The 26,054-nt window shown below is 44.7% G+C and overlaps 1 protein-coding gene across 1 annotated transcript in view; it reads right to left on the bottom strand.

Annotated features, from left to right (window-relative positions):
- Window positions 1–8,495: 8,495 nt before the first annotated feature.
- LOC131262254 (discoidin domain-containing receptor tyrosine kinase B) overlaps window positions 8,496–26,054 on the bottom strand; it is a 107,227-nt gene continuing 89,668 nt past the window's right edge. Inside the window, exons 13-17 of the mRNA XM_058264218.1 lie at window positions 24,206–24,298; window positions 14,949–15,108; window positions 14,716–14,865; window positions 9,616–9,746; window positions 8,496–8,520 (exon numbers count right to left, since the gene is read on the bottom strand). Coding sequence (XP_058120201.1) covers window positions 8,496–8,520; window positions 9,616–9,746; window positions 14,716–14,865; window positions 14,949–15,108; window positions 24,206–24,298 — 559 coding nt within the window. The remainder of the gene's footprint in view (window positions 8,521–9,615; window positions 9,747–14,715; window positions 14,866–14,948; window positions 15,109–24,205; window positions 24,299–26,054) is intronic.

Below are 26,054 nucleotides of genomic sequence, written 5' to 3'. Positions count from 1 at the left end.
ACTACGATCATGTTACATAGAACTTTTGTTAAATAGTAGAAACTTAAACCCAACTTCCAATGAACTTCCTAGAGTCACAAGGTTAGTGGATCATCGTGTCAATTCATCTGCAAAAAAAAACGATCCAATCTTTCCTCCTGTTTCTTCTGCTCTTCCCTCTCCAACTTCACCCACCCACCTCTACCATGATGGACACCCACAACAGATCCAGGGATCAAGCATGTAACTGTTGCGTGGCAGGCATGTTTTCGCTTCCGATACTTTTCCTTTCCGGCGTGTCAGATTGCGTGAAAAGTGACACAGCTGTTTTGAGCCAGTCAGAGATCATTAATTTTTCCCACCATTGCGATGACAAGCGTCCCATGGAAGAATGATAGATTTCCTTTGTTACTACATCAGGGTCAAAAGGAAACGATGGAAGTAAATTCATCAAGTTGGGATGACTTTTAAAGAAACATTATTTCAAATAAAGTTTTTGGAAAATTCAAACACGATGTGGGACTTACTGATTGCAAGGGGAGAATATATTTGGTCTATTGAAATCAAATAATTTCTTTAAACTTGGATTAAGTACGTTATATAAATGAACCATTGAAGCCCGGTTTTGTAATGGGTATGATTAAGAAAGCATTTAGAAATTCAATAAACGCTCCAATCAAACCTTGCAACACAACGCTGACGCCGACGGAAATTGTTATCATTACTTGCACGGCATTAAACCGACCTGCTCTCCCTCGTCTCTACCACAAACCACTTCCGCTTCCACCCGATTCCACCAGCGAGCGAACGCATTGTTGTGGTAAATTAAATTATCTTAAGACTTTATGTGCATCGGAGGAGCGCTGAATCTCTGGCCGGCCGATGGTTCGGTATTGATTGGAAAATATGTGCAATGATGCCGTTCCGAGCGCTGCCGCAAACATATTGCACTCTCTGTAATGTCCGTCCCGGCCGGGCACTCGAAGGATGAGGAGTTAGTTTTCCCCACTTCCCACTTCTACACCGGGTGGAAGCGTTTGAGCGGAGACTTTAGTTTAACGTCCGCAACGGTCGGAAAACCCGGCTCCGACGGCTCGACGTGCTGAGCTGATGCACTAAAATGATTACGATGTGATTATTCGAAGCCACCGAGGATCGAGCCCCGGACGTGGACCTTACCCGTCGCTTTCCCTGGACACGCGTGGGTGCGAAATTTCATAATTGAATTCTTGATTACTATTGACGCCGTCAGCCGTCGTTTTCCGCAGGCGGTCGGGAAAAGCATCACGAAAACCCCGTCCCATGGCCTTCTCGTCTGCATCGGTGCAACTCCTCCATCACGGTACAGGATTCGATCGAGATGGATTGAATGGATGGACGGGACCTTTTTTGAAAAATTTCCCTCAACCTCAACGTGCCGAGAAAAATGGAGCGAATCAAATTATGAAAATGGAAGGTCTCGGGGGGAAGACCCGTCCAGGCTCGGTCGGCGCAACAAAGGGAAAAACTCTTTTCCCCTTCCCTGGTGTGCGTGCGTTAATTGGTTTCGGGACGCCAGATACCCGCCCCTAGGTTGACCTTGGCCGGTGGAAATGGGTTGGAAAAATCAATTACCCTTTTGAGAAGTGCACTTTTGCGCGCCCGTGTTCGAGCTTTCGGTGCACTTATTTCCACCTCGGAGAAGGAAAATAATTACACGAGCTTCAGCTGCACTCGGAGGTGGATTTTCCTTCTCAAGTGGTCTCCATTACACGAGCATGGATGTTTTTTGTGGAAATAATGAACGACGACTTCGCGATGTTCACCATAATTACAAGCGTTCGACGAAGGAAAGATCAAATGTGTCTCATGGAAAGCCGTTGGTCTAGAGCTGATCTCCGTATTCCTATGGCGAGGAAAACAAAAAGTTGAAAGAGGAAAATTTCGCGACCAACCCAAAGACGAAACGATTCGTCGGTAAGCCGCTTAAAAATCGAGCGTTTCTTAACAGATTTCCGTGCCGGGCGGGATCGTCTTTTCCACCGTTATCGGCCGGTGTGGTTTCTGGTGTGGGGGAAAAACCTGCCAGCAAACTCGGAACATTTTTCCGTCCGTTGTGGCCACATCAAAGGCTCCCGCCTTTTGGTTCAGCAGATTTAAATGAATCTTCGAACGGCATTTTTCTGCCACGTCGGTTTCGCACGAAAAACCTCCCCGCCGGTTTTCCGCCGGCGATGGTGGCGTTCAAAAATATGAAATTAGGGAAAATTAGAATATCCCCGGCACCACGGCCAGCGAGCGGTTTTTCATGGGGCTTTTTTTTTGTTTGTGCCATCCCATTTTGGTTTATCTTTACGTTCGCGTTAACTTTACCGTCGCCACCACGCGGTGATGTACTTTTTCCGATTTTTCACAGCCACTAAAGTCGCTCTTCGCGGTTGGTCATTGCTAAGCATTTTTCCTTTTCTGTCTGTTGTTGATTTTCACAAAACGTTAAACCAACCGAACGGAGAACAAACAGCAGCCTCAAGCTGCCGGAGGGGACGCAAAGGCGAGAAAACAGTAAAATGGACATTCGAAATCTGCTTCCGTCAGCAAAGAATGGAACAAAATGAGAAACTAAAAGGAAATCGTCTTTGCGGATGAGAGGGGGGAGGGTTCTTACAGCTCCAAAGGAAATCTTCAAACCGTGTGGCAGTTGGATGGAAGTCGGTGCTGATGGAAAACCACGCCAGCGAAAAACACCAAACGGCCAAAGTCAAACGTACGGCCCTGGGTTTAGTTAAACAAGAGAGAGCGCGCGTACACACACACACACTCTGTGAAAATGTAAAAAAAAGAAAAACCCAGGGCAAAAGTATGCGAGGAAAAAAGAAAAACCCGAGATGTCTTTATCTTGGAATTAGGGCATGGAATTAAATTACAATTCCCCCTTCGGCTCGGCCCGTCGGATCGCGGCCTGGTTCTTCGGCAAATGGTCGTGATAAGATTAAAATACGCCGATGAATTTTCACTTTTCTTTCCGCGAACTGCGATGGGCGATGGCATTATCAGTACGGTTATCATTATTACTGTGAAAGCGCCGGCCGTGTATTTTGTTTCTCGCGGAACCGGCGTCCGTCTCGGATTTCTCCGGCCAGGAAAAATCCCCGACCCGGGGGCGGGCGGGAAAATACGTGGCGAATTTGTGCCAACAGCTGGCGATAATCTTGCTGAGAGCTTTTCCCGACAATCGCCGCCAGGGTGAAAACTCAACGGGCTCGTTGTCCAGATGGATTATATCGGTAAGAAGAGAGAAAATGTTATACAAGGATTCATGGGAAGGAAAAATGTCCCAAAATTTGTTTATTCAATTCATTTTCCGCATGCAAATAACCTGCTGATGGATTTGATTTTTCACATTGTTGACTTTCACAAAACAAAATGGCCTGCCCATGGAATTTGTTTTAGAATGACGTGCGCCTTCAAAAATCGTCCTTGAAAGTGTTCAAGTCAGTCTTCACCGAAATACAACAATTAAATCGAGGCAATCCAATTTTCCGGTCGCCTCCTTGGATGGCTTGTTCACGGAAAGCGGTTTAATTGGGCCACGACGTTTCCCATAGCATGCTGGATGGAAGTTTCGTTTCGCGTTTCGCGTTCGCAGTTGATCGACGTCCAAAATAGGAAGCGCAACCCGATTTTTCCGGCGTTTTTCAGCACGGTTCGTTTTTTTTTCTTATCTGCCTCTCAACCGAACTTCCCGGAAGTGCGGTACAAAGCGAGGAAAAATAAAGTTTAGCTTACGTAACAAGCTAAATTGATGCAACAGTAGCAGCATTCGGAAGGGAAACTTTTGCCGTCTTTTCGAAAGGCAAGTGAAAACTCGCTGCGCGGTCCTAATTTGTAATTTCTTACCCATTTTCCGCCCCCGGGGGTGCTGGAGGAAAGAAAAATGCGAAACGCCAAGAAATGGCATCGCAATCGCGTGCTCCATCATCGAATGGTGCCACGGGTGGGTATGATACCATTAATTAAAAAGTTTATTTTATAATTTAATATTTACGCCGCACCGTGGAGTGCACTTTTTCTTCCCTCCGTTTCATTCGTTCTTTGTGGGAAAATTCATTCCGACCCCCTGGAAAGCGAGTAGTTGTTGTGTGTGTTGTGATACAAAGTAAACGGAAAGCGCAATCCTGATGGATTGTAGATTTCCATTCGTCTACTTCGGTCGGAAAAGTTTTTTCCGCTTGTGTCCATTTTTACGTTTCGTTGCTTCCGAGGGGTTGCATATTATGCATCTGCATTCCGGGTGCAACTGACGTACGATCCAACATCCGGTCCATTTTAAACCGTTTTTTTAATGCTATTGTTTACCCCGATGACCAACTGACCTCCGACGTTCCGGCTCGTGCTTTCTCAATCCGTGTTGACGTGCGGAAACGCAAGGAAAAATTCTTTTCAAACAAGGTCGTTAGCCAAGGCTTTGGCCGAATTTTGTAGTATTTGTGTGTTTCAAAGGCTCGATATTCCGGTCGAAAAGTAATCGGGGCGCAGGGAAACTATCTTGGAATCGATGCAAATCGCACCGGCCACGGTTGAATGGAGGAAATGAAGGCAGTCTTGTCCGAGGCAGCGGTGGAAAACAACTTTGGGGGGGGCTTTTGGGGTTGCAGGAGAAAAATTTCATAAAAATGCAACGAACTGAAACGAACGAACCGTGGCGGGCGAGGTCAAAAGGGTGGTGAGTTTTCGGTAACCTCGATTTTTCCGTACGCCTGCCCTACTTGCTCATGCATGAAAAATTGAGTGAATTTTAGTATGGAACAAATATGCAGATGAAAAACCCCCCGTTGCTCCAAAGCTTCCAGAGCGCACCCTTTTTTATGGAGAATGTTTTGTTTATTTTATTTTAGGTTCACATCGATTATAAACCGATTTTGGGTATAACAGAAATTTAGGTTTAAAAAATCGCAAACCAAAAATTTTACTTGAAAATTCTATTTTCAATCTTTCTTGTGGCCTAATCGTTTGTCTTGGTTATAGAAATGACAAAAATAGAAAAATAGTGTCGTCGAAGTTGTGCCTATTGTGGACTGAATGCAGATTTGAAAAATTCGAGCAAAGAAATTGTTCTGTTGTTTTTAATGTGTCGCTTAAAGTTATCCTACACTTTCCCTCCCATTTCCCTACAACCGAGATTAAAGCTTAAGAGACACAGTATGGAAATATAGAAGTAGTCATTCGTCACTTTATGTTTCTTTTACCGCCATCTTCTTCCATAGTGCATGTGATGGATATGAAACATTCCTTTCGATCATTTACCATTCCGTTAGACAGACATTCGAATTCATCATTGTACAACAGGGTAGGAAAATATACTAGAATTCACTCTTAAGCGGGTGCCAAAGTCGGTTGGATTGGCTTCACGATAGTTTTTATCTCTCTTTCCGATACGCTATGGACTTTGATAGCTTCCACCGCAGTTATGATTGTTCTCCTGTAGGAAAATATAGTTTCATTATAGTTCATTACCTTTTTCGTCTTCATTAAGCATTTTCCACTCGGATGGATAGGTTTTACTTGCTTTAGCCTGTCGAAGATTTATGTTGTGCTCACAACACATGTCGCTTTCGTCTTGAAACTTGCCCTTGAGTTTGAGAGTTTCGATAGGTTTGTCACGGCACGAGCAATTCGAGTAGTTAAACATTTGTTACACATTATTGTCACAGAAAGTGTTTTACAGGGTTGGGGCTTGGGAAGAAAGAAGAATTAGAGTCTAGCACCACAGATGAAAATAGTAGGATCTGTATCTTTGCCCTCAACAAATGTTCTCTTACGTCCGGTAGGTTTTGCAAACGATGTGTGTTTTGTGTGTTTCTTTTTTACATTAAATTTCGTTCAATCGCCTTAGCAATTACATTCGCTCGTAATAATCAAAGCTTCGTTTCGTTTGTAACATGGGGAAAAGAGGGTTTTAATTGATTCAATCGTGACCGGTTATGGCGGAACGTAGGCTTTTGATAATCTTCGGCTTATTTTACTGTTCTTTAGGCTTTCGATTCAGCCCGTGCTGCCGATTTGTCAACTGTTTTGTAGCATCTTCTAATTCTAATTCGTGTCACTAAGCATTCAATTTAAATGTACAATTTAGTTCAGCGGGAAGACAAGGTTCACTTATGCGTAGGTGCGTTCGTTCGTTTCAGTACTCCACTCCCCTAGGGAACTTGGCCCAGGGAAGTAGTTATCCTATTACTTTGCATTACAATTCATTTTTCAGAAGATTTTCTTTAAGGAACGCAAGTAGATTTTGTTAAACAGAGAGAAAAGAGACATTAGAAATGACGATAAAAACAAATAAAAGCATACTTACAAGAAACACGAGTAAACCAACGCAACTAAACAGTTGGAAAAAATAATAAAAAAAAGAAACGTGTATTTGTGTGTATGAGTTCTTCGGGATGTATGCCAGGATAGTGTATTTCATTTGACAAAACATTGAATCCACATTTTAAAACAACCGCGACTCATGAACGCCAACAAAAATTTCGGCAAAATAAAAAAAATCGATGTTTGTATTTCTGGTTTAAGAGTGTGTCACATGCTTTCTTTATTTTCACTTCGAAGATTGTGTCTTAAAATGTCCTAAAGTGAGTTGTATCGTTACATAATAATTAGCGTGTCCTGATGTTTGCGATTTCCCTAGCGATGTTGGTTAAATAATGAATAAATTCGAATTCCAGCCCGCGCAAAATGATGATGTAGGAATACTTTTTACGCTCATTTAGACTCAATCAATAAAATAGAATGTACAAACTAATTTACCTGGAAATTATCTTTTACGTAAATTAATTGAAGTGCTGTTGTGTTCAGATAGTTAAAATTTCACTTCAAAACACAGACAGAGTGTTTTCCTTTTTTTACTCATCCTTCCAATGTACAAGCTTAACGCTCTAATGACCGTGATAACCTAGCTCTTATGTATCGAAAACAGTGTCGAGGGGTTTTCTGAACTTATAAAAATCCCAAAGTGTGGTAGAATGTTTAGTGAAATTCTATATTTCCCTGTCTCGTGTGTGAGCTGTGTGATGTAATGTGTTCGGAGTGTGTGTATTTCGGCTTAAAACAAACTGGCTTTAGGGGTTAAAAGGTAGGAACATATTAAATGCGTAACGGAATTAAATCAGACATTAATGGCGTAAGATGGAACGAAAGAAAAGTTTTTCCTTTATGATGCCCCCCTCCCGTTATATCGCAAGGATTTATTATGATATCGTAAAAAAACTTCACTGGAATCGTTCTCGTTGTGTCGCTACTTACAAACGTTTGTCCACGAACAACACAATGCCCGCGGGACACTTGATGTAAGGTTCCGTTACATATCCGTTACATAATTATAGAGAATAATTATAACTATTTCACTAGATTATCCTTTCCCTTTCTTCCTTCTTTATATTACACATGGCGTTTTGCTTCATTTGGTTTGCTTCGGTTCACAATCTTCCCGTCCTAAAAGCGACAAATGTACAGCTTTCGTAGTCATTTCGTCAATTAATCCCACAACGAGAGCTATTGGGGGCGGCTTTCTGGTGCCTCGATTCTTAATGCCATCAAATCCTGTTCGATGTTCGACCAGAAAGGAGGATACTAACGCGCACGGGGGTTCGTTTAACTTATCGTAAAAGCTTTTACTATGGCGGGTTCGAACGTTGAGCTAGCGGTGGCCCTCCCCATGCATGTAACAGGAACCCGGTAAAGTCTGTTTAAAAGTCCGTCCCCCAGCGGCGCCATCGGATGTAACGGATCCCGCGTGTACCGAGTATTTGGTGGGATTGATTTTGCTTCAGTTTACCTTTTTTCCCCCCAGATTAGTTAGCTTTCCCGTACATCTTCTAAGCCGTGGTGCGGATTTTCCATCTAACTAAACGCTCTCTAAACACAGTCTCGGAAAGGGTGTTAAACTATTCACAGCGAAGTTATACACTCTCACCTCAAACATCACCTACAAAGGGCATGAGTCTTGATGAGTAGGTTAATGCTTTCGAAATCCTATGCTGCACTTTTCGATATGATTTGTGCCTTTCGCTCGTGTCCTTCGTAGACTCGACAAGCACTTTCGTTTCTGCTGAAGGTTATCACTTTGACTATGGTCTTCAAAGATGTATGGATGGACACAAATTGTAAGACGTCGATGGATTGCATTTTCCACTACTAAAAATCGATTATGTCCACCGCCGTTTTCCCATGCTTTTTTTTAATTTTACCACCATTGTCTCATTAAAATCACATTTATCTTGTAGTTGTTCGGGTCTGTTCTTTGCTATGGGAGTGAATTTCGGGGGAACTTTTCCTTTTGCTTTGCGTGTGCCATTGTTTGATCCACCGAAAGCGGCCAACAAACGACATGGAAACAAAGTAGTTCACCGGTTTATGCTCGATTTTGGGACAATTACAAGATGTTCTTTTCCCTGTTCCGGGAACTTTTCTTTAACTTTTCCATTTTTGCTTAGTTTCTGGTCAGCGTTTTCGTGCGCTTCGCCGTCATCAGCCGGACCGGATCAGCTAGAACGGTGTGCGGTTGTGCTGCGGGTGTGGAAGTGTGTTTGGGTAAGTATTTTAAATTTTGTTTTAAATTTGTACAGCACCACAAGTACAGTTATCGTTACAAAGTTCGATCAACCATTTTGGAATTTTGTCTTCTTAAATGTGGTGAAAATACTCACTGAAAAGAAGCAAAGAAGTGGGGAGAGAGAGAGAGAAGGAAGAGAGAAAAAGAGAACAGTTTTGATTTACTCTCGGTTGTCCATAACGGTACAGTTGTGGGATGGTGCGGAAAACAACAGTTAAGACATGTGAACAGAAAACGGAAAAATCACAAAACAAACATTTGTTTGACAGAAACGGTAAAAAAAAGGATCAAATCAAAGTTGCCAAAGAATGTGAAAAACGAAAAACACAAACGTTCACACACACACAGGCACACCAACACGGGACAATGGATCGAAAGTGCACGAAAATCGGGATACCAAAAGGTGCAAAGCTGGTGCCAAGAAAAAAGGAGAATGAAAAAAACATTTGATACAAACCAAATTTCGAGTATAAAACGAAGCAAAATGGAAAAGCAAACGGAAACTGTTTTTGAAATCGATAAAAGAAAGACAAACGTTCGAAAACAGGGCAATTGAAAAGACAATCGAATAAAATGTGGGAGAGTAAGTGAAAAGCAAAAGAAAAAACACACTCCATAACAGAAACAAAATAGTTGCATATAATGAACAAACTAATAGAGCGAAATTGAGTGTCGCCAGGGACAAAGGATTAAAGTGAATTCACGAAACATTCAAATCGGACTAGGTACAAATGGTGGTTCGCGACAAAACACACGAGATACCGGTCGAAGGGGTGGTTTAATTCGATTTAGTTTGATCAATCGTTTTGTTTCGTTCGTTAGTCCAGTTTGTGTGGTACTGGTTTTTTTTTGCTCTCTGTTTTGACACTACGTTTCGCTTTTTATATGGCAAAAAAGAAAGAAAACATAACAACACATCCGGTCTATGGCAAAACGTGCGAGGTGATGATTGGTGCTTATGTTCTGGTTGGATGCTTTTTCTTTTCGTTTGTTGAAAAATTGATTTGTTTCTCTCTCTCTACAAGGAAGAAGAAGCGGACGGTCTGTACCCAAGGTTTTTCCGCTGCAGAAAGAGGTGGATCTCGCGGAAGTTCGGCCGGCTCGCCTCGTTGCGCTGCCAGCATTCGCACATCAGATCGTAGATTTCCCGCGGGCATCCGACCGGTATTGGAAGAAGTATCTGCGAATGAGAGAAGGAAAGGAAATTTGTGTTAAATTGTCTGAAAATCGTCCGAAAAGCTACAAACGATTTTTGGGACCATCATAGCAAAATGAACCTTTGAAGGGTAACAACCATTGAAATATTCTTTGAAATTCACTTGGTCAGTGACGAAAAAGAAACCGGTGTAAAAACGTCTCCCACAACTTTTAATTGCGTCCACTTGAGACAGTTCCTTGAGATGGCCCCCCCTTTTGTGTTGGGCTTTGTTTCGTGAACAACATGAAAATTCTCCTTCCTCTCCGACGTACACCTGCTTGAAGAAGCCCTTAATTTAGCAGCGAAACTCCACAAGGAAAGTGGAAAAATCGTTTCAAGTGGTGTGTGCCCGAGTACGGCAGAGGTGGTGGACATTTTTTTAAAAAGCTCCAACATCACACTGATGAGGGGGCGATTGTTTTTTCAGAGAGGGAAAAGGAGAAAAGGGTGACATTAAACAACAGTGAAAACGTTCATTAGAAAAGTTAACGATGAAGTGGCTCTTCATACGTGGTTGGACCTCGGTGATTAAAAGGAGAGGAAAAGTGGTTCGACTTGAGACTCGAGTCTGGACTAACAAACAAGACAAGTGGAATGGAATGGGAAATTGTGGAAAAAATGCAGGTACACTCTATACGGGTTTGCATGATTTGTTTTCCAGGTTTTATTTTGCCCAATGAAATAAAATTTGTGGAAGGTGAAATTTCGCCCGCTCATGACGGAAATCAAAAATTCACAAATCGAATTGATACTTTGTTATCTTCCGGGAAGTATATCCAGCAAGCTGACTATCAACTAAAAGAAAATCTAATCCATCTCTGTTTTCCACTGCCGGAAGCGGAAACTGCATGTGTTATCCTTTATTTTTCCGACCAAAATCAGAGAACAGTATAGGAGAAACATAGCACTTCCTTGTGTTGTAATGGAAAATGTTTTACCTTCCATCGATGGAAGATGGAGGACAAGTTACGGGACGGTACACGGAGATGAAGTAGAGAAAGCTTCAAAAGCTCCTTCGCTTTACGTGAATCAGTAAGCATGAAAAAAAAAACCGAAAGTGATCCAAAAATCACCTTAACAACTGACAGTCACCATTATTATGCCGGGCTTCAGATCTTCTTCGGTCAGGTAGTGCTCGGAAAAGCACGGTACCCGGGGAAAATTTGCTCACCCACTCCGTCAATCACTCGAAACTCAATTCGACGGAAACATAGCCGTTCCCGAAGGAAGAAGGTCTTTGCTAGCTGCTTTTTTTTTGTGTGTGTCTTCGTTACTGCTCACTGCACTTCCGTCGTGGTAAATCGTGGAAAACCTGGCGCGATCGATTGATGATTGAGTGACGAGTGGAGCACCAGAATCCGAATGCCTGGTTGGGTGGTGCCTGTCGTCCGGAGGTGAATACCATGCCAGGTGGAAACGACTATCAATTTAAATTACAACTGATGAAGAAAGACACTTTTGGTCTGATGGGTTCGATGGATTTGGGAAGGATATTTTTGAAAATGGAAAAAGAAATCTTACAGTGAAGAGAGTAATCGTAGAATTTTTAAAACATGCTTCAACGAAACTGTATTTGCATTAACAAGCAATTTCATTGAAAGTTTTGTAGTTACCTGTTTTACAATATATTTTTAATTGGAAAAAAACTTGTCGTGAATGAAGAATAGTAGCCTATGGAAAAGCCTTTTCCGATCATAAAACCAATGATTGCTACGATTGTGGTATCTGTTGTATTCGCTACAAACACCTTCCAATGATGTCTGATTGAATGGAACGTCAACTATAGGAGTCTTTTTGATGATTTTAAGTGTTTCTTCTAATAAGATGAAACATTTCTCAACTGATTGAACCGTTTATGCACATGTATTATTGTACAATAATACAAGCTCATTTTTCCTTCAACATTCGCGACCAACGTTCCCATTCCCGCGTTGAGCGACGGAAACCGAGCCAAGTGTTCGGTTTATGTAAATTTACATTAATCATTCATCGTCGGCACTAGTTGAAGCGTGAACAGGAATAATTGATAGTTCAACAGCATCCAGCTTCCGATTGCTTCCAACACCACCACCACTACTACCACCACCAACCGGGAAAAGCTGGGCAAATTGTGCGACTAATAAATCGTTGCTCGAAAGGATTTGTTTGTTTAGTTTCACAGGGAAAGCGGGAAGGAAAGCGTTCGGAAGGAGTGGATGAAGTTAAATAGAGTTCTGCAGAGCTGTGCATGTCTGCGAATGGGAGGTGTCCGGATGAGGTAGCACAGAAGTGGGAACGTTGCTTCCGCAATTGCTTCCTGGGGACTTCAGTAGTCTGGTGAAGCTAATTAAGATGGAACAGTAGGTTCGAGTAGTCCTTGAAGGTGTCTTCGGTCACCGGGAAAGCGATCGGTAAGAAAAAGATGCCACAGATGGCAAACGGGAACTATCGCATCTTCTGGGCTCGACTCGATCGTGGTGATGGTGATGATGATGATGCGAGTAATCATTATTCATAGTGTAATTTAATATTTATTACAACACCAGATTGTGCGTATGTGAGTACCGGAGGTGGCCTGTTTGTCGACGGACCACCCTCTCGTGGCATTGCCACCTCCTACTCGTACGAAATGAAGGGTGTTTTAAAGGGGTAGCAAGGAACTCTCGCGTCTCGGAGAACTCAGTTTGTCAGTCAGTCAGTCAGGAAGTCGGTCCCATTGTTTCGAGAGCGGTTACGGTCACAAATGATTGACGTCTCGTCGTTCGTGATTCGCGAAACGAACAAGACGATGCCACGGACTGTATGTCAAAGAACGGGGACAAATTTATGAATTTTCAGCCCTTCGTTAGGAGCAGGGCTTTCCAGCTTCCCGGTAACGTGTCTTGCGCGCCACATTAGTCATTAATATTAATTACCTGATTAAAGTTTCAACCGTTCCCCCGTGGTGGGCGACGTGCAAGCTGTTGTGATGCAAAGCCCACGTGTTTCCGGCGCTCTTAAAGATCATACGTGGCCCTCTTCCCTTTGCCTTGGCAAACGATGATTGACACAATCATTGGCACAACACACAACACTTTCCCTGCTCGTGATTAATCGAAAAATGGGACGCCATTCCGGTGAGGAGTACAATGGAAACAAATAGCTACCACAGAAACCGAGGTAGGCTGAGACAGAAAAGGATTGGCCTGTTGGGCCGCAAAGAGTTTTGGAAAATGAATGAACGACAACCACGAATATGGCACAGGTTGAGACACCGACTTGGTAACATTTTAAGAAGCAGTTAACTTTATGCTTTAGGGGGCAGAAAGGAACTGGGAACGGGTGTTAGGAGGAGTTCCCCCGGGGCCGGGAACGCAAGGGTTGAATTTCATTAAAAGCGGCCTAATGAACATAACATTACGCCCAACACAAGGGTGCCATATATATTCTACCAAATGATGAATTTAATTATTTTTCTACCCGATGGAAAAACGCGTCCTTGCGTATGAGGAGTTGCGCGAAACCGAGGGCACATACGATGCACGGAGTTACATTTTTAATGACGGAATGGAGGCCCCAGTTTTTCCACCCGGAAAGAAGACGCTGGTTTTCCAGCTGTTACACGGACGGTGATTTGGGTTACGAGTTCCCGTACAACCCGTTCCCAGGGCGATGGATTATTCAGGTTCATCATTCATTCAAGCTTAGGGAACCACAAACCAGGTCCTAGATAAATATAGGACATATTTTGCCCCGAGAGTGTGACGTGTGTCAGCTTTATGTCCTTAGAGGTTCTAAGAGACACTTCAATGGAAAATCCAACTTCAATGGATTGGGTTCATCTCAAACAAAGACCTCCGTTGGCATCATTTACATAAGTGCAATAGACTTTTTTGGCCTTTATTTAAATCAGCACCGGAACTCGTTCAACTCGGTGTGGATAAAAATCCATCCAACACTTAAAAACGTCAAAGAAAAAAACATGTATCTCCCCATAACCGAAAAGGGTTTCTAACCATCAATAATCATAAGAGCATGAAAAAGCTGTCTACCGGATGGAAAATGAAGCATTACGAGGCGATAACGATAAAAAAAAAAACACAAAATCCTCCGATTTTCCATCGGTGATAGCAATCCACACGAGTATTCCCACGGTAGGATCATTTTCCAATCGGGGGAAAAGTCCGTCAAGTGGCTGCCAAAAGCATCGAAGCAGCATAAATTGCAGTTAAACTGAAGCATTACACGCGGATGAGAATTGCAACTCGGGAAACCCCACGCCCATCGAAGGAAATGGCGACGCGCGTAAAATATTATTCGAAGCAAGGAAGCTTCAGCGTTCCGGCAGCGGCAAAACACTCACGGACAAAGCCCGATTCGAGCATTCCCGGCATGGCGAAAGTGAACGACATTCGCGGCAGAATGTTGTACGTTGTTCACTTCCTCTTGATACCCGGAAGGGATTGTGCTGGATGAAATCAACCGTGTGATGTTTCTTCCCAAGTGCAATGTGCCATTCTTTTACACCCCGGTACGTGTTTCAAATCAAATGAAAGGGATCATACTCGTAAATGCTTTTGCGGGTGTTTTTTCCGTTTCGAAGCTTGTTTCTATTTTCTGGGTTTTATTCCAACGATATCCCAACGGTTTCCGGTTGTGCTTGTGGGAGCTTTCTTCCGGTGCGTTCGCGTTAAGCTTTGGAGCGTTCCAGACATCTCTCATCAAGTTGATTGCAAAGCTACCGGGAAAGAAGTGTAAGTCTTCTCCATCCGTGATGTTTCATTTACCGAATGTATTGAAGGTTTTCGCATTTATATTCCCCGTTGACAAGCGTCGGAATAGATGAACCTAACGATATCGGAACACATTGACGCATCTCATGAGTCGTGAGCAACCACCATGTTTCGTCATGCATTTTTCACGATTAATTGTCCTCAATGATCCTTTCAAATGGAACGGTGCCCTTGACATCGTTTCCAGCTGCGCTACTTACGTGTTTCTTGTTGTCCTGATACATGTGACCGATGTTCTCGATCACCTTGTCGTCGCTCAGATTCTCGAACGGTTGTTCGCGCGCGAAGGTCAAAATTTCCCACAATGTCACCGCGAACGACCACACGTCCGACTTGGAGGAGAATTTGCCCTGGAAAAAGGAAAAAAAAGGGAAAATGGAATGCGAAATAGGACACGATAATGGTAGGCTTTCCCTGGTGGTTTTGGACTTACCATCAGCACGCTTTCCCAGGCCATCCACCGGATCGGCATGGGTTGTGATTGTCTTCCGGCACCCTCGAGGTGGCAGTAGTCCGCAGGATATGCTATACGATTTATCACAGTTCCTAGTGTACAGATTTTTATCTCCAGCTGTGGTCCAACTAAACAACTCCTGTTTGGGGACGTCAAAGGAAAAAGGGGAAACATCATGAATGATTTGTATTAATTGACCATAATAATTATGAGAGTAAGCAAGAACCACACAATCTATTTATTTGAAGTTATAATCTGTTTCTTTTATGCATCAAACTAATGTAGCATTTGATTTTTAAAACGAAACGTTCTAATCGACACGGTTAGAGTGTCTTATTGTACGATTCGTAGAGAATTTTCGCACAAACTCTCCTACACCACAAGTTAATGCCACTGCCCTTTCTCCGATTCGGACCGTGCTGTATAAATCAACTGCACTCCAGATTAATTATTCAGCGCCGCCGACCGCTCGCCATAACTCATTCGCCAAGGAAGTAAGCGTATCAATTTCCTGGCTGGTCGTCGGAACCGGGCGGAAAGAATGGAACATGGTTGCCGTTGCCGGAACCTCCCTTGCATGCTCGGTTGTTTGCGTAAAGCCCAGACCCGCCCGGATGGTTTGAGGACCAACCGTTTGCGTTCCGGAACGTCCAATTTTACGTTCGAAACCACGCGGCGGTACCCGGGAACGGTTCATCACCTCCGTTTGCGATCGATCGGAACACCGGGCAAAGGTTCCCTGGATGGACCGTTGTTACTCGCCGTGTGCCGTCTCGCAACCATTACCAAGTGTGTGAGAGAGAAAGAGGGAGTGCTACAACAATGAACCGGGAACCGTTTATATAATAAATTAAATCCTAAATAAATAAACGCACTTATTTCGATTTTGGCATCGGTTCAGTCGGTATCCGTACAGTGCCCCGGTATTGGGGAAATTACTGAGGCCCTCAGTTACCAAGGGCAAGATTGGCTGGCCTCTTCTCAGGCCCGGTGGATCTGGGCTTCCCAAGCCTTCGCCGAACTCCCGAGCGATAAATAATGCGAATTATGGCACCGGAGAAACGGAACCGGGAAAGGGGTTTAATTTTGAGGTCGAAAAATGTAACAGCGTTCCGCAAACAACATAGCTTATGCCGGCCGGTCTCTCCGCCTAACCCGGGAATGCCAGCCAGCGCGCTTGGTCTTCATTTTCCCGGTGCATCCAACGGACCCCGCCGTGCATCGTAGTTTGTATTGATAAATTATTGGCCACTTCAGAGCGACCGTCGGTTGCCATATCGAACCCGACCAGTGGTCCAGCACGGATGCTGATAGCCATAAGTGGCCAGGAAAATTGGCTGGGGCGAGCGCGAAAATGGGCGCGAAAATAATTTCGTCCATTGGCTGGCCTTGCGGACGAATGCGAAATGCCGTCGTTGTGAACGTTATTTAATTTCGACACGACTTCGCCGATGCATCGCCGAACGCGCTGTCTTGCCAGAGAACTTCATCGGACGAACCCCCTGTAACGTGTGTGTGTGTGTCTGTGGTTTCGGAGGTTCCATTCGAACCAGGGTTCGGCCATCGTTTCCATCGACAGCAAATGGATGGCTTGCGGTGCACAACGACGGCCGGTCCGTTGCAACAACGCCAGATGAAGGAAATGAAAAATTTGATTGCTAATCAGGTTTGACTTTGGTGTCCATGGAGAGAAAGAGAGCGAGAGGGAATTGGCGAAGGGATGGAACGCTAACATCAGCAAGAGTGGGGTGTTTGATTCGGATCAACAGCAGTCATGGCGATCGTAATCGTAACTTCGGCGGGATGTGTTTAAACAGTGGTCAAGCTGGAGCGTTTATATTTGGTCATAAAATAGGTCTCAATTTTCCCAGCCCTGGATCCCAGGATTTTTTTTGTTCCCAACACCTAAACAACTAAAACTTATACAAAATAATACTGTTTTCGATAGTGCTTACAAACATTTTTCAATATTTTATTTATTCGCAAAAGTTGGCCAACGCTCACCTAAAGTTTCGACCATGAGTGATGACAACCCTTCACCCTTTGCTCATGGGTCGTGGGGTAATTTTGGTGCTCGTAATGGTAAAATGTATCAACAGCCATTCCAATACCACCCCACCACCACCGAGACGGACGACGCATCCCCATGGCCTCGGCCATCCAATAAGTCAATCGAGCAAAGATTAGCCCACGATGCACCAGAACGACGGATGCATTTGGACGGTGGTTGCGCGAACCGAGTTGCATTTAATTTCACGACTAACGATGGGGTGTTTGGGGGTGCGGTTCGTGCACCCGACTCGCCTCCCCCCCCCTCTCCAATCGAAAAACCGGCAGTAAAATCCCGTCGTCCAGGCCGTAAAGCTTGAACCATTCGCGATGACCGCCGCCGCGACCGGTGCAATATTCTTGATTGGATATTTTATTATCGTAATCTGCAGTGCAGACGGATGATGATCTCCAATGGGCTCGGACCCACATGGTACTCTGTGTGTGCGTGTGTGCATGTGTGCATTCCCCGCCTCGTTTCGATTTTTCTTTTCTCGCCCCATATGTTTGCCGTTCGCATCTCTTGGCGGGGCGATTGCAAAAAAAAACGAAGCAAAAGCCAGTCGAATTAAACACTTGTGCGGGAAAGTCGTACGCACATCAATTTGTTGCCCGTTGCAACGTTGACCTCTGCGGGGTACATTATTAAAATAAATTATGGCAAGCTTTTTGCGCGGTAATGTTGATTATTGAATGTAATCAAAACAAATGATCCAAACAAATGCAAAATCCGGCCACGTGAGCTGCACCCAATCCGCGGCTGGTCTGTTGCGAATTTGCAACCCTCGTAAAGCTGATGCTGTTCGAGGCCTCTTTTTTATTTATCATCAATTGTGTTGAAATTGCAACTAAAAAAAAAACATCTGTTATATTTTAGCTACATGCCAAAGGGCAACAAATAATCCTCTATTATTGTTAGAGTAACGTTTCGCCAAAGCTGATTTATGTACTTCGGGACAGGTTTCGATTGAAAAACCGCACCGACCGTTTTTCGCAGGACACAAAGGGAATTGAATATGTGAAAGGAAACATTTTACAAGTCATACCACGTAGCAAAATTATAAGCTCCGTTACAAACATAATTACGAGCTCCATTGTTTTTCGAACGTAAACTCCGGCGGTGTGGTTAATATGTGCGGTAAAATTGTCACATGTCAATCACCTGGCACTTGTTTTCCATCCTCCATGCCTGCCATTGTTTCGGAAAACTGCGTTGACAAACTACACTGCGGCCTGGGGGAGGTTGGCGTTGGGGCTTTCCACGAACGGACCGTGTCGTCACGCTCGGAACCGGGGGTAAATTGTCCAAATTGTGCGAAATGACATTTGTCAAAATTACATAAGAGTTCAGTACGGTTCTCGTATCGGCCCCGGGGCCGGGAGGTTATTGGTGTCAGCCCACTCGGACACCAGACGTGACAATTGGGGGAAGAAAAACCTTTGTCATGTTGCAAATAAATAAATTATTCAAACCCATCACCAACTGGCGGCTGCAACTGAACGAATGAAACGGGAGGAATGAGGTTCGGAAAAGCTCCGACAAGTGGATCTGCAATATAACGACGGAACAACAATGAAAAATAAACGCTGCGTCGAGAATATGTGCAAAATGTGGTGTTGAAAAGTGACTGAGTGTGTCCGTCAGGGTTTTCACCGGTTTTTCCATCGGTTTCCTTTTTTTCTTCCCCATTTTTCCTCGGCCATTTGTGTTTTCGGTACGTTTTGATGTAGTGAATAATGGATGGTGAGTTGTGCAACTCGTGCGCCTGTGTGACCACCGAATGGAAGCTTCGGAGCGCAGAGTGTGGAAAAGCCTCGCCCCCCACGAAGGCTTCAGTGGTTAGTGGGCAGAAAACTTGCCAACCCGGTCGGCTGTTACAATTGTTTCCCACCATTTGGGGAGAAGGAAGAAAAACAGTACATCAAACAATTGGGATGGGAAAAGGGAAAGATGTTTGATTTACTGACGCGCGACTCAGCTCGATGGGGAAAATTATTGCTGCTCCCCCCCTCCGGAAAGGAGTGAAAAGAAAACTCTTTACTCTTTTGGAGTCATTTTTCACATGAAAAATTGTGCAATAATTCAAAAGCTTAGAAGTGTAGTAAATATGTTTGAATATCTGTTTTTACTTTCTTTGTAACTTGTGTAACGTTTGGAGGACTTTTCTTTCTTTGTAACGGGGAAAAAAAAACCGACCAATGCTCGCTGTTGCACAAACATGGTTGATTTTTGCAAAACCACGTAAAGCAAACAATCGACTCCACCATCGATTGCGCCATCGTCAAACAAACCGTTTCGTCTGTCAAGTGCAATTCGATTCCTACTTTCAACAGGTTAAGCCCACAGTGGTTGGCAAACAAACAGAGAAGCGGTGGAATAAAAGTGGATTTCTCACACAAACACACACCTGAGTTGGATGGAACGCACAATATCCCCTGAGGGAATGCGACGTAGCTTTCCAAACCCATGGAAAGGAGTCCTTTAGAACCTTTGGCTGGGGAAAAACGGGTGTCCAGGGACGTGTTCAATGGAACAATTTTCATATTTATTTGGTCGGGTTCTGAAAGTGGGCAGCTCATCGTCAGGAATCAAGAGCGTTTTATTTTTATTCGTTGCCGGCGTAATGTAATATTTTCCTCATCAGCAACAGTTGATGCTGTGTTGGCCGTGCTTACGAAGCACTTGAAACGATTTCGTGCAGCAGGTGCACGCGGTATCAACGACACTCCAAATTAGCTCCGTTTCGATTGATGGAGAGTGAATTAAATTAAAAATAATACACCCAACACGATCGGCGCACAACTGGGTCCTCAAACACGGGCCAAACTTTGGCAACCATTGATCGAGAGGAAAGTTTGATTGATCAGGTACACATGTGGGTGGAAAAAGTATCACAATTTTTTCCCGCTTCTCTGGTGGAAAATTGAGTTACAATGGAGTAGAACGGACGAATCAATGCGAACCAGTCTGTCCCTGACAGCAATGACATTGATGGATGAGTACCGGAAAACCCCTCGGCCGGCAAGGAAGTGGATAGCTTCCCGGTGGCCACGAAATGATTCGTTATCCGCTTCCCCCCCCCTGTTTCCCCGTAGTATCGGTCGGTGGAATCAGTAATTGATCGAAAGTAAAACGTAAAATACGTAACCGGCGGCCAATCGACAAAACGCGGAAACACCTGAGCGAAACCTGCACAAGGAAGGCGAGTGTTTAATTTATGGTACGACATAAACCCCCGGTTTCGTTCGCAACACCCATTTCGCGAAGGATGCCACTTTGTGTTTAGAGGGTAGAGTTGGAAAGCTCCTCATCGGAGCTTCAGAGTTCGACGCTTCGAAGATCCGATACCATGTGCCGAAGGTGAGGCCATAAATTCGAGGCTTTACCGAGGAGGAGCTTCCATCTCGACTCTAATCTCCACCGTGGTGTGTGTGTGTTTGTGTGCCTGTGGTAGGCAGAATAAAGGATAAACCGGGTACTTCTTGTGCACCTGACATGGTGGAAAGGTGCGAGGAATTATCGTAAAGTATTATCGTAAGTACTGTTACGGTCATTTATGGGCATTAAGTGGTGTTTGCGATCGATGAGGAAAAGCCGGGTAATCGGCTGCGAGCGAAACATAATACATGGTTTTTAATGATCACTTTGTAGGGATTAGAGATCTTGTAGATTTCCGGGACAAGAAAAACGGTCGTTTGCGCCATGCATCATGTGCACATTTCAATATTCGAAAATCGTTAAGATGTCTATACACTTCAACCAACGGGAAGTAAAAACCATTTCAAGGGCATTACAAAACTCAGTCAAATGTTTAATAGATGTGTCTTTACATACAACGGAAAAAAGGAATCAAGGATAATGGTTCGTGCATGCGTAATTGAGATAAAATACCTTCAAGTACCGTCCGGGATACTTGTCATTAAAAGTACTCGTACACCTTTCCAAAAGACATCGAATGGAGGGGGGGTGGAAAAACCCTCATCTCGTGAGTAGCACCGGTCAATTACCTCGGCAGCTTGGTGTTGTTACCGGCATTCCGCCGTATTATTAGTCATCGTTTTAATGCTCATGCGTCCACGAAATGTTTCGCTGGGTCGAAATCGAGGACGGATTCTTTCATGGCCAGTGGAGAACGCAAGAATAATCCATTCTATTACTTTGCGCCGTCTACTAATGACGCCACACGCCGCGGCGGGTAGGCAGGATTTAATTTATAAGCCTACAACGGGGTTTTATTTTCCCTGGGAGTACGTAGCAATTATGGCTTTGCGTGTAATATTTACTGTTATTATGAAAGATGTCCGACGATCCGAGGGGTTCGATATTCGGGTTCCATAAATGTCCAAATGTAATCTTTTCTTTTTCGGACGCGCCGAAGGTTTTGGCAGAACGAGCGACCGCAACTGAAGGATTATCGACCTCGGAAAATCCTCCTGTAGAACGGGGTGGCCGATCGAGGGCGTCAAATTTGAATTTTATTAGAACTAAACAGTGCCGTTGTTGGTGAATTTTTATGAGATGGAGTAGTGTGCTCGAGTGAGGGTTCATGCTACAAATCAACGCGAAGGTCTCCCCACCGGGTCGGGGGGAAAACCCCCTCTCCTCTGGTGTTGTGCAGGATCCTTAGCGTACAGAGCGATTTTCGATGGTGGATGGTTTTTATTTGTTTTAGGATTTATGGGCGCTTGACACGAAACGGGTCCCTCCCCCACTTGGCACTGCTGTCCCCACTTGAGCAGGGTTGATGTTGCGACAGGATAACGGAAAGGTAAAAGGGATCCGCCAGTGGACGGAAGTTCTCTATCAGAAACACTAGCGTAAAGCGCATACATACCACTATAAAACCCAAGGTGCGAGTGTTGTGTGGGGACCTTCACTCACATGAATAACGTTGAGCCCGAGCTGCAACTGACAGCAATTGTCGAAACGATGTCAATGATTAGCTTCGTGTGCCCGGGCACTGTGCGTCATTCCACACATTTTGGCAATAATAGTAAAACTAGCGGTGGAACTACGTGCGGCATTTGTTTAATGCACTTTGGTATGTACCTTTGCGGTGCGATAAAATCTCTGTTTATTGTTAATTTACCAACATTAAAGTCAATGATGCCAGGGATATTGCTTGAAACCGAAAAAAGAGTCTCAGTGCTCAGCGGGAAAACTTACTAAAAGTATATTAATTTACATGAAGGAATTATTTGTGTCTCATCACTAAAAGAAAAAGTATCGCAGGTTTGCAGGATGGCTTTTTCCTTCCACCCACTTTTGGCGAGATTTTCAAATCCTGTTTCACAACATCCTTTTGATTTATCGCGCTCCTGAAGGCAACATTCATTTCATCTGTCGTTGGGAAGGCGTTTTCCCCTCCACGAATTATGATTATTTTGCAACAACTTTCTGGCTCGATCTTTCCTCGAATTCCTTTGCGCTTTCCTTTTTCACTCCCCATTTTACACCCCATTACCCACCACTCCCAACGCCGGGGGGGTTTTTCCCCACCGGCATTCACGCTGTCAGGTGCTGAGATGAATGGACCTCATTATGTGAGCATCCATTTTAGAGTCCGTCCGATCTTTCATCTCCTTTCGCGTTCGGTTTTCCGCAGACTGGCGCGAAGGGTGTGTCATCATTATGCAATCTGTTGACTTCGTGAAAATGGATTGAAACAAAAAAGACCGTCCCTGTTCAACCTGCTTTTCGGGAACGGTTGTTGTTCGGTTCCTTTTCGCACCTTTCGGTTCGGGAGAGCTTTTCTCTCTCTCTTTTTCCAAGTCAGGTGCGTGGAAAGGACGTCCTTTGCGGGATCCGAATTTTCCTTGGTTTTTTCTTTCACCCCGGCAGGGGTAATGGGGCAAGCATGCAAGCAGATGAGTAAAGGTGGGAAAAGTAGATAATATTTTCTCGCTTCCAGAATGTTCCAACGTCCGACACACTAAGCTTTTACCGCACGGTAATGATTATGATAGTGATTTATTTCCGCCACTCAGCTCGGCCCGGGGCCAGCTTTGGGGTGTTCATTTATCAGCGCCGGTAGGTGGTAAACAAAATTGGAAAATGCCCACCCGCGTCCTCTCGCCGTTTGGGGGTGATCATCTTGCCACTTTCACTCGAGGGCATCCTCCGGGCGGATATGGCGCACCTCATTGTCTGTCGTCGACGTGAACCATCCCACCACCGTCGTCCTGAAGGGATAGGGCGTTTCCTACTTTTCCTTCGGACGATTGAAATCGCCTCCTGCCTCCCCCTCCCGTGGTGTGGCCAGTCTGGACCCAACCCAGGAGCGGTGTAGGAAAAGTGCATTAGCAAATCATTTGAATAAATAATAGAGTTTGTGCAGGGCGGAATCCATTAGCCCACGGGGGTTGCACCAGGACGTTCGCGGAGGGTTCTTCAATCCGTCGTCGTTGAAGCTTCGAAAGCTCAACCCTGGAGGGTGGGACCTCGAGGTACTTGGCGGCGGAAAGCTGATTCGCGATTCTGCAAAATCGTTTAGCAAACCCGTCTTGGCCAAAAGGACTCAGCAGACAAAAAAGAAGAACTATTTCCATTTCAACACTTTCTTTTATATCCACCCTTAAGTTTTCCCGATGGACGGCCAGAATGCTACCCTTCGAACACAAGGACATCCTCAGTGGCGTGTGCGAGTGAGTTCGGCAAAAACGGTTCGATGCGTTTCGCGCATCCGTAGAGCATGATGCAAAAGACGCCCCAACGCGGCAATCGCGGGGTATCATAATGAATCCCACTTAATAGTGAAACTCTACTCGATTTCTCCATTACCCGTCGCTCCTCTTCTTCGCCTCTCGATGTAGAAGAGAACTTCCGGTTAGTAGCACGAGGCGTCGATGGGATTTAAATTAGACGTAATTCAATTCCAGAATAAACAAAACGATGACAAGCGCGTGTAGAGCGGCGGTGGTAATGGAGATTCTTGCCAATTGATCGGTTCTCGGATGAACTGTTGAGAGCTATCGATCGAGCAAGGAAACTTGGGAAGAAGTTGTTGGAGAACCGCTCATGAACACTGGATCGCGATAACAAATTGAATTCAGTGTTTTGATGTCGGTGTACGATAATTTAAATTATTCTTAATCAGATATAAAGCCTCTTTTACCAGAACAAAATTAAATAAAACCACTTTTACATCTGTTTTTAGTTGTTTCTTTGTTTTATAAAATGTACTTACCTAGTCGCTAGATCGCGATGCACTACGTTCATCTGTTCCAGGTATTTCATTCCCGAGGCTATTTGTGTTGCGATGTAAATTAAACACCCGTAGCTGCAGAGTAAAAATGTGAAGAAAAAGAACACATATGGTTACCATACAAATACCCATATTTTAAGTTGAGTTGAAAAAGCGTTCATGCACAAAAACGGTTCCTCCGCAAAATGTTTTACACGTACGAGGAAAATGTTCGCCAAGAGAAAAAGAGTTTAATTCTACAAGAAAGATGGCGTTAAATTAATCGAGGTACTTTTTTTTTTAGTGGATGTGGGCGACGTTTTCCCAGCGGGTTGGGCAGGAATACCGTTGTTTATGAGGACTTCTCCTCCATGGGCCGGAGTTAAGGCTGTTCGCAAGCACTTTCCCGATGTACTTTATGGTTTAAAAAGTCACACAAACGCGGGCGGGAGGACTTTGGAAAGGAGGGGGAAAAACGAATAAAATAAAACCGCCACATAGTGAACAACGGTCGGCGAGTCCTTCACGCCCATGCATACCGCCAGTGTGCGATTGTCGTAAAACTTTCTCCCCGACGCTGCAAAAAAAAAAAACATTCATGTGCACAATTCCCCGAAGTGGGGTGGAAAAAATGCAACTGTAAATTACTTAAAGCAGTTAGCGACTGCAACGCCTCGCAATGGCACCCCGGCGGAGGAATAAAGTTTAACCCGGCACAAGAGCAGGGGAAACAAAAGTTTTTTTCCTCCAACACAACACAGTTTCTCTCTCGAGTGGCCATTATAGGCGTACGTGTACGGACTGTGGTTGTAGTTGTTCGTAGCAAAAATCCTTAAATTTATAAACTTAATTTCCTCGCCCCGTGGCAACACAAACGGAATGCGTGGTACGTGTCCCCGGGTTTACGGGGACACTGTGGCTCCATCGCCGAGGTCCACGTTTTCCAAATGGGAGGCCAACTTTATCAAATGCAGTTTTTCCAACCGCGTCCAGTTGACCAACCAGGCTAGCCAAGGTTGACCAAAGAAATCCTTTTCCATTCCAATAACCCGCTCGAGGTGGTGGTCATGGACAAACAAACGCACACGACACCCGGGGAGGTGTTGTTTCAAATAGGAGGCGAGCGTGTACGTCGTGAGCTTTCCTTTATCCCCCGTTGGTGCTGGCAATCCTTCGTGGTTGCGTGGTACGAGAACTCGGGCAGTATTAGGTCTATCAGCGGTCGCCCGGGGATGCGACGAGTAAGTCAGGTCTGGTTCCGATCACAAGTCACCATCCGGGACGAAACACGCACACACACACACGGACGAGAAGGACGCCGCCGATGGCCAACGGAGCGCAAGTAAAACCTAGCGGATGATGCAGGCGTAAGGATAAAATTTGTGTCCTCCCAGGGTGATTCTTGGCTCGGTTGGCGCTCGTAATATTATAATACCCTCGGTTGCAATCAAATTCGCAACCGCTTCCACCCGAAGAATGCGGTTTTGTAGTGTGTTTCGTTATCTGGTACCGAGGCCGGCCTTTGCTTGGCCAGGATAAACCCCAGTCGAACCGAGAACGGCAAAGGCTCGAACGGGACAGGCCGATGTCTAACCGCTGTCGTTTCGCTGTCTGACGCTGCTGTTGCTTCGCTGTTGCCTCTGTGGTGTAGCTATCAATTATTAATCTTACAAAGATAATGCACAATGATGATGATGATGATGATGGTGCCCGTCTATCCATCCGTGCATTGGACGGTGCAGCGTTTGGGGATCAGCATCGAGTCTCGGAAAACCAATGTCACCCCTGTAGAAAAGAGCCTGAGAGTGTCATCGGGGCGATAAGATGTGACAGACAGGGGGTGAACTATGCA

The sequence above is a fragment of the Anopheles coustani genome, chromosome 2 (assembly GCF_943734705.1).
Source record: "Anopheles coustani chromosome 2, idAnoCousDA_361_x.2, whole genome shotgun sequence".
Lineage (NCBI taxonomy): Eukaryota > Metazoa > Arthropoda > Insecta > Diptera > Culicidae > Anopheles > Anopheles coustani.
Note: the sequence above shows the minus strand (reverse complement) of the source record. Positions and strands in the feature narration are given on the sequence as shown.